This window comes from Rhinoraja longicauda, chromosome 2 (genome assembly GCF_053455715.1).
Source record: "Rhinoraja longicauda isolate Sanriku21f chromosome 2, sRhiLon1.1, whole genome shotgun sequence".
In the NCBI taxonomy this organism is placed as follows: Eukaryota; Metazoa; Chordata; class Chondrichthyes; order Rajiformes; family Arhynchobatidae; genus Rhinoraja; species Rhinoraja longicauda.
Genome location: NC_135954.1, coordinates 7615336 through 7624889, shown reverse-complemented (window position 1 = coordinate 7624889; position 9554 = coordinate 7615336). Strand labels below are relative to the sequence as shown.

General features: G+C 47.6%; 1 protein-coding gene across 1 annotated transcript; it reads left to right on the top strand.

The window, feature by feature from the left end:
* Positions 1-148: 148 nt before the first annotated feature.
* On the top strand, positions 149-4930 carry LOC144608810 (nuclear transport factor 2-like). The gene is made up of 3 exons (XM_078426953.1): positions 149-214; positions 1424-1522; positions 3772-4930. The coding sequence occupies exons 1-3, from the start codon at positions 200-202 to the stop codon at positions 3880-3882; spliced, it is 225 nt and encodes a 74-aa protein (XP_078283079.1). The 5' UTR covers positions 149-199; the 3' UTR covers positions 3883-4930.
* The last annotated feature ends 4624 nt before the right edge of the window (positions 4931-9554 follow it).

Genomic DNA, 9554 nt, shown 5'->3' with positions numbered 1-9554 from the left:
TGGTACTATGACTATGACTCTATCTGATTTCTGGCACGTGAAAGAGTAAAAGAGTGCAACAAACTTGGTGTGCCTGCCGATTTTTCAGTCTGAAAGACTTTGAACATCTGCTTAAATTTGGGATAATTCTTTCCACTTCCAGAGCGACTGTTCGTGCTTAACGTGGGAAGGTCAACCTTTCCAGGGAAAAGCTGCAATCATGGAGAAAATAGCTGTGAGTAGAGAAGAAGGGGCTCGGCCCAAAACATCACCCATGCTGTTAATGTCCACGCTCTCAAATAACAAACACCGTCAGACACTGAATGAATACGTTTATTGGCCAAGTATGTGTGTATATACAAGGAATGTGCATATACAAAGGATAGTAAAGACACAACTTTATTACGCTAGAGGGTGTGGGAGAGCCACTGCAAGTAAGGTCACATACTTGCTAGGTCCTCGCGGTCCCACGCAATTATTTTGGGCACCGGCCGTATATTTATACAATCACACAATCAGCACATTTCTGCACCGGTTCTTATTGTTTGGAACTTGTTGTTCACTGCAGTACTACGTGGTATCTGGTCCTTACCCTTTAGTCTCAACAACAACCTCTGCAAAACAACCTGTTATACTTGAGCTAGCGATTCTAAGTAAGTAAAGCAGGCTCACCAGACGCAACATGCAATCTGTACACGTTAACTCTTAAACCCTCATCCTCCTCCTCCACAATGCCTTCTCTCCAGAGATGCAGCCTGAACCGCTGAGTTACTCCAGCATTTTGTGTCTGTCTTCGGTTTAAACCAGCATCTGCAGTTCCTTCCTACACAGTATATGTCTATTGGTGGCTTTCCTGTACTACCCAACCCGGAACGTCACCTATCCATGTTCTCCAGCGATGCTGCCTGACCCGCAGAGTTACTCCAGCACTTTGGTTATACCCCCTGGTTATATACTTGGGGGTAAAGTATTATTATTTACCCAATCTGTGCGCTGTGCGCTACCTAGCAGGCACCGCCATTCATTGTGATCATGGCTGATCATCCACAATTAGTAACCTGTGCCCGACTTCTCCCCATGTCCCATGATTCCGCTAGCCCCCAGAGCTCTATCTAACTCTCACTTAAATTCATCCAGTGATTTGGCCTCCACTGCCCTCTGTGGCAGAGAATTCCACAAATTCACAACTCTCTGGGTGAACAAGTTCCTTCTCAACTCAGTTTTAAATGGCCGCCCCTTTATTCTGGCTTTATTCCGCCCCAGTGATTTGGATCTTTCAGCCATGATCATATTGAATGGCACTGCACCTATTCCTTTCCTCCAGAGATGCTGTCTGACCCACTGAGTTTCTCCAGCTTTTCTGTGTCTATCTTCGGTTTAAACCAGCGCCTGCAGCTCCTTCCTCCACAGTGAATGTTTTAGCTGTTTTTGTTTGAAACTGCAGAGTCTACCATTCCAGAAAATCCAGCACAACATTACAGCCGAGGACCATCAACCGGCACCGTACAATTGTGTTCTCAGCATGGTGGTCGGACAGCTAAAGGTGAGCAGGGAGCTCACTTCAGAGATACGAAATCCCTCTGGTTATTCCTTTACCTTGGTCTGGCTTGGGTTTGTCAGAGGTGTGCCTTTAATTTTGTTCTTAGTTTAGACCAGACCAAGTGGGACCCAAACCTCTCCTGCATTGGTGCAGCACCATCTCCTCCCCCTGCTCCCCTCTCCCCGCCTTCCGCCTCCCTCCCCTCCCCTCCCCTCCCCTCCCCTCCCCTCCCCTCCCCTCCCCTCCCCTCCCCTCCCCTCCCCCTCTCCCTCCCTCCCTCCCTCCCTCCCTCCCTCCCTCCCCCCCTCCCTCACTCCCCCCTCATCCTTCCCTCCCCCACTCCCTCGCCCTTCCCTCCGCCCCTCCTCTCCCTCCCCTTCCCTCCTGCCCCTCCCTCCCTGCCCTCCCTCTCTGCCCTCCCTCTCTGCCCTCCCTCATTTCCCTCTTCCCCTCCCCCCCACTCCATCCCTCTCAACCCTCCTTATCCTTCCCTCCTCCCCCTCCCTCCCTGCCCTCCGCGTCTCCCTCCCTCCTCCCCCTCTCCCTCGCCCTCCCTCCGCCCTTTCCCCTCCCCCTTCTCTCTGCCCCTCCCTCCCCCCTCCCTCCCTCCCCCGCCCCTCCCTCCCCCATTCCCTCCCTTCCCCCACTCCCTCCCTCGCCCTTCCCTCCACCCTTCCCCCTCCGCCCCTCCCCATCCCATCTCCCCTGCCCTCCCCTCTCCCTCCCCTTCCCCCTTCCTTTCCCCCTTCTCCCTCCCCCTCTTCCTCCCCCATTCCCCCTCCCCCATTTCCCCTCCCCCATTTCCCTCTTCCCCTCCCCCCCCCCCCCCCCACTCCATCCCCCTCAACCCCCCTTATCCTCCCTCCCCCTCCCTCCCTAGGAGATAGATTTAAACTTTTAAAATGTGAATAGCTAAAAATATAACAGATTTCAATGAAACTTCTTCCATTAGCACCAAAGGGACGACGGTGAGTAAGGTGGGCCTAAAATTGTCGCATTATTGTGTACCATTTTGGCTGAAGGTCAGGAACAAACAAACAAACAAACAAGAGTTTTAGTAGATAGGTTAGAGGCACAGCATGGAAACAGACCCTTTAACACACTGAGTCCATAAGTCCATAAGATCTTGAACTGTATGGGGGGTTTTCCAGGCGCTCCGGATTTCTCCCACACTCCAAAGACGTACAGGTTTGTAGGCTAATTGGCTTGGTAAAATTGTAAATTTACCCCAGCGTGCGTAGGATAATGTTAGTGTGCAGGGATTGCTGGTGGGCGTGGACTCGGTGGGCTCAAAAGGCCTGTTTCCACGCTGTATTTTTATACTAAACTAAACTAAACTGAAGGAGATGAGGAGGAATTTCTTCATTCAGAGGGAGGGGTGAATCTGTGGAATCCATTGCCACAGAAGGCTGTGGAGGCCAAGTCAGTGGATATTTTTAAGGCAGAGATAGATGGATTGTTGATTTGTAACGGTGTCAGAAATGATGGGGAGAAGGCAGGAGACTGGGGTTAGGAGAGATAGATCAGCCATGATTGAATGGTGGAGTACACTTGATGGGCCGAATGGCCTCATTCTGCTCCTGGAACTTAGTGCTTTGGTCTACTGTAATCTACTATTTCCTACACTCTAGCACTAAAGTATGATTTTTACTGAACTTCATGCAAAAATAATTTCACTGTGACAAAGTAGCATTGAATACGTCATCTTACTACTGCAAGGCCCATATGTAATGGATCGGACAGGTTTAGATTTAGGTTTTTGTTTTTAGATTTAGAGATACAGCGCGGACACAGGCCCTTCGGCCCACCGAGTCCGCGCAGCCCAGCGATCCCCGCACATTAACACTATCCTACACACACTAGGGACAATTTTTTTAAACATATTACCCAGTCAATTAACCTACAGACCTGTACGTCTTTGGAGTGTGGGAGGAAACCGAAGATTTCGGAGCAAACCCACGCAGGTCACAGGGAGAACGTACAAACTCCGTACAGACGGCGCCCGTCGTCGGGATCGAACCTGAGTCTCCGGCGCTGCATTCGCTGTAAGGCAGCAACTCTACCGCTGCGCCACCGTGCGTTTGGAGGGATATGGGCCAAACACAGGCAGGTGGGACTAGTGTAGCTGGAACATGTTGGTCGGTGTGGGCAAGTTGGGCCGAAGGGCCTGTTTCCGCGTCCTATGACTCTGAAATTAAATTTTATATTTATCTATTTTTAAGAATGATTTAAAATGTCAATTTCTTCCGTAGGTGGACGATGACCCCGTGATGGGCTTTCATCAATTATTTCTTCTGAAAAATGAGAACGACAAGTGGATCTGCTCAAATGACATATTTAGATTGGCTCTACATAACTTTTGATTTTTTTTTCTTAAAGTAATAATTTTGGTTGACTTTAACGAGCGCTTGGTTTCAACTGAGGTTGTAAGTGGAAACGATGTATTAAAAATGACAATACTGTAATAGGGGACCAATATAATTAAGTGAATCGCTGGTGAAAATTATTGCAGTGAAATTTTTCAATCTCATAAAGTCATAGAGTGATACAGCGTGGAAACAGGCCCTTCGGCCCAACTAGCCCATACCGGCCAACATGTCCCATCTACACTAGTCCCACCTGCACGCATTTGGTCCATATCCCTCCAAACCTGTCCTATCCATGTACTTGTCTAACTGTTTCTTAAACGTTGGCATAGTCCCTGCCTCAACTACCTCCTCTGGCAGCTTGTTCTATACACCCATCGCCCTTTGTGTGACAAAGTTACCCCTCAGATTCCTATTAAATCGTTTCCCCTTCACCTTGAACCTGTGTCCTCTAGTCCTCGATTCACTTACTCTGGGCAAGAGACTGTGCATCTACCCAATCTATTCCACTCATGATCATTCCACACACACCTCTGTAAGGTCACCCCTCATCCTCCTGCACTCCAAGGAATAGAGTCCCAGCCCACTCAACCTCTCCCAAGAGCTCAGACCCTCTCGTCCTGGCAACATCCTCGTAAATCTTCTCTGTACCCTTTCCAGCGACCACATCTTTCCTATAACACGGTGCCCAGAACTGAACACAATACTCTAAACGTGGCCTCACCAACGTCTTATACAACTGCAACATGACCTCCCAACTTCTATGCTCAACAGTCTGTTCAGCAAGCCAAGAAACTGAGGCATTACCAGCGCTTCACCAGCGGTTAAGAATGCCAACTTCTTGTTCGTTTTTTTGTAAAAAAAACCCAACTTTTTAGCATCAGTTGAAAACTTGACAAGATCTTTTATTCATGAAGGACGAAAGGTCATTGTTCAATTTACGCTCTTCGTCATACTGATGGGTTCCTTGAACTTTTTTTCCCATGTTTGGAATTATAAAATGTTCTGAGATGTTCATATTTTCATAATGTCATTTGGAATAAAAGTAACATTAGTAAATGCATCCACTGAGATCTATAAATATTTTTTACTGGAAATTCAATAGGCAATAGACAATAGCCATTCGGCCCTTCGAGCCAGCACCGCCATTCAATGTGATCATGGCTGATCATTCTCAATCAGTACCCCGTTCCTGCCTTCTCCCCATACCCCCTGACTCCGCTATCCTTAAGAGCTCTATCTAGCTCTCTCTTGAATGCATTTAGAGAATTGGCCTCCACTGCCTTCTGAGGCAGAGAATTCCACAGATTCACAACTCTCTGACTGAAAAAGTTTTTCCTCATCTCAGTTCTAAATGGCCTACCCCTTATTCTTAAACTGTGGCCCCTTGTTCTGGACTCCCCCAACATTGGGAACATGTTTCCTGCCTCTAACGTGTCCAACCCCTTAATAATCTTATATGTTTCGATAAGATCTCCTCTCATCTTTCTAAATTCAAGTGTGTACAAGCCTAGCCGCTCCAGTCTTTCAACATATGACAGTCCCACCATTCCGGGAATTAACCTAGTAAACTTATGCTGCACGCCCTCAATAGCAAGAATATCCTTCCTCAAATTTGGAGACCAAAACTGCACACAGTACTCCAGGTGCGGTCTCACTAGGGCCCTTTACAACTGCAGAAGGACAACTGGAGTTTACCAATGCAGATTTGGAAAGACTGCGGATAGACACATAATGCTGGAGTAACTCAGCGGGACAGGCAGCATTTTGTGTCCATCTTCAATATTCACACCACTGGGGTAGAAGCTGCCCAAGCGAAATATGGGATATTCCTCCAATTTACTCTGGGCTTCACTCTGACAATGGAGGAGGCCCAGGTCAAAGAGGTCGGTGTGGGAATGGGAGGGGGAGTTAAAGTGTTTAGCAACCGGGAGATCAGGTAGGTTTATGCAGACCGAGCAGACTGAGTCTCTGCGTTTTACTGCTCATTTATATTATTTGACGGTGGCAATTGGAGAATTGGTCGAACTTATTCTTCAGAACACCATATGGATAAGGAATAACAGGAAATGTAAAGGTGAATTTGAGGGCACTGATCTGGATAGGGGTTATGTAAGAAAATAACTGCAGATGCTGGTACAAATCGAAGGTATTTATTCACAAAATGCTGGAGTAACTCAGCAGGTCAGGCAGCATCTCAGGAGAGAAGGAATGGGTGACGTTTCGGGTCGAGACCCTTCTTCTGATAACATGTTATGTTGCTGAAACACAAGTGTGATGTTCTAACCTTTCATAAAGCAGGATTCCCTCCCCCCTTCCCCGTTAACACCAAAGGAGCAAACGAACCACTCCTTCGAAGTGTTTATTCACAAAATGCTGGAGTAACTCAGCAGGTAAGGCAGCATCTCTGGAGAGAAGGAATGGGTGATGTTTCGAGTCGAGACCCTTCTTCAGATTGGGTCTCGATCCGAAACGTCACCCATTCCTTTTCTCCTGAGATGCTGCCTGACCTGCTGAGTTACTCCAGCATTTTGTGAAGGAAGAAGGGTCTCGACCAGAAACGTCACCCATTCCTTCTCTCCTGAGATGCTGCCTGACCTGCTGAGATACTCCAGCACTTGGTGAATAAATACCTTGGATAGGGGTTATAATACGGTTAGGTTTATTATTGTCACTTACAGTATATATTCGATCTTATTGAAACATATAATAAAACATATAAAATTCTTAAGGGATTGGACAGGCTAGATGCAGGAAAAATGTTCCCGATGTTGGGGGAGTCCAGAACCAGGGGGGGTCACAGTTTAAGAATAAGGGGTAGGCCATTTGGGACTGAGAAGAGGAAAAAACTTTTCAACCAGAGAGTTGTGAATCTGGAATTCAATGCCACTGAAGGCAGCGGAGGCCAATTCACTGGATGTTTTCAAGAGAGAGTTAGTTTTAGCTCTTAGGCCTACAGGAATCAAGTGACCTCCAGGGGGCGCCGCACGTTGGCTGCCTCGCCTACAGTCTGTCTGTCCTTTTCAAACTCTTTTTGTTATTTTTGGTAAGTTTTAAAAGTTTGTGTAAATGTTCTCTGGTTTGTTTTATGTGGGGGGTGAGAGAGGGGGTCGGGGGAAACTTTTTTTCAATCTCTTACCTTGCCGGAGATGCGATTGTTTTCCGGATCGTATCTCTGGTCGCTCTGCGGCCTAACATCACGGAACTGGTGGTCTTGCCTGGGACTGACCTTGAGTCCCCGCGAGGGCATGTACTTACCATCTGAGCCTGCGATCCCTTGCCTGGGATCGAGGCTCCAATGGACGTTAACATCAGGAGCTCGCATTCTCGGGTTGAGACCGGTCGGGAGCTCCAAAAGCTGCACGAGGTTCGACTGTTCCCGACCCGGGGTAGATCGCCGGCGCGAGGGAGCTGAGATCCCCCCCCGATGAAGGAGCTTGATCACCCCGATGAGGAAGCCTCGCCGCCGGCTATGGGAGTCAAGATCATCCCGACAACGGAAGGTTAGAGCCCCCAACCGCTGGAGGACAAAGAAGGGAGAGATTGAACTGCTTTTCACCTTCCATCACCGTGAGGAGTCACTGTGGTGGATGTTCATGTTAAAATGTATTTTGTGTGTCCTGTTGCTTTTTATTGTTATGACTGTATGGCAAATGAAGTTCCTCGTATGTTGCAAAACATACTTGGCTAATAAAGTTTTATTGTGATTGTGATATGGGGAACAAGCAAGAACAGGGTCCTGATTTTGGATGATCAGCCTTGATCATATTGAATGGCGGTGCTGGGTCGAAGGGCCAAATGGCCTACTCCTGCTTCTTTCTATGACAATAGACAATAGGTGCAGGAGGAAGCCATTCGGCCCTTCGAGCCAGCACCGCCATTCAATGTGATCATGGCTGATCATTCTCAATCAGTACCCCGTTCCTGCCTTCTCCACATACCCCCTGACTCCGCTATCCTTAAGAGCTCTATCTAGCTCTCTCTCTTGAATGCATTCAGAGAATTGGCCTCCACTGCCTGCTGAGGCAGAGAATTCCACAGATTCACAACTCTCTGACCGAAAAAGTTTTTCCTCATCTCAGTTCTAAATGGCCTACCCCTTATTCATAAACTGTGGCCCCTTGTTCTGGATTCCCCCAACATTGGGAACATGTTTCCTGCCTCTAACGTGTCCAACCCCTTAATAATCTTATACGTTTCGATAAGATCTCTCATCCTTCTAAATTCCAGTGTATACACGCCTAGTCGATCCAGTCTTTCAACATATGACAGTCCCGCCATTCCGGGAATTAACCTAGTAAATCTACGCTGCACGCCCTCAATAGCAAGAATATCCTTCCTCAAATTGGTAGACCAAACCTGCACACAGTACTGCAGGTGCGGTCTCACTAGGGGCCTGTACAACTGCAGAAGGACCTCTTTGCTCCTATACTCAACTCCTCTTGTTATGAAGGCCAACATTCCATTGGCTTTCTTCACTGCCTGCTGTACCTGCATGCTTCCTTTCAATGACTGATGCACTAGGACACCCAGATCTCGTTGTACGTCCCCTTTTCCTAACTTGACACCATTCAGATAATAATCTGCCTTCCTATTCTTACCACCAAAGTGGATAACCTCACACTTATCCACATTAAACTGCATCTGCCATGCATCCGCCCACTCACACAACCTGTCCAAGTCGCCCTGCAAACCTCATAGCATCTTCCTCACAGTTCACACCGCCACCCAGCTTTGTATCATCTGCACTTGTTTCTATGACCCTTAAAATGCCACACTTTCTACAATTATTACACTTAATTTTTGGATCCCTCGACTTATTCTGAAAGCACACTGATCTGAGATACGTAGAACTGATGTTAGTGATCTATGGATTTATGAAGAGGAAATCCTGCTTGACTAATCTGCTGGAATTTTTTGAGGATGTGACAAGTAAAATGGATGAAGGAAAGCCAGTGGATGTAGTGTATCTGGACTTTCAGAAAGCCTTTGATAAGGTCCCACAAAATGAGAGCACATGGTATTGGGGGTAGGGTATTGACATGGATAGAGAATTGGTTGGCAGACAGGAAACGAAGAGTAGGAATAAACAGGTCCCTGTCAGAATGGCAGGCAGTAGCGAGTGGAGTGCCGCAAGGCTCGGTGCTGGGGCCGCAACTATTTACAATATATAATGATTTAGATGATTGGATTAAAAGTAACACTAGCAAATTTAGATGACACAAAGCAGGGTGGCAGTGTGAACTGAGAAGTGGATGCAAGGAGGTTGCAGGGTGACTGGGACAGGTTGAGCAAGTGGGCAGATGCATGGCAGATGCAGTATAATGTAGATAAATGTGAGGTTATCCACATTGGCGGCAAGAACAAGGAGGCAGATTATTATCTCAATGGTGTCAGATTAGGAAAAAGGGAAGTGCAACAAGACCCGAGTGTCCTTGTACACCAGTCACTGAAAGTAAATCAGCAGGTACAGCAGGCAGTGAAGAAAGCTAATGGTGTGGCCACCTGGGGGGTCAAGCCACTTACTGATCGAACAGTCGTCACCAGAACTGGAACGATCACGTGACAGGGAGATAACAGTTAGGTGCTTATTGCTGTTGAGAGGAGCACCACAAGTCTGTCCACCCGTGGGCTCGAGCTGAGCTTCTCATCTCCAACTGTCAACTGTT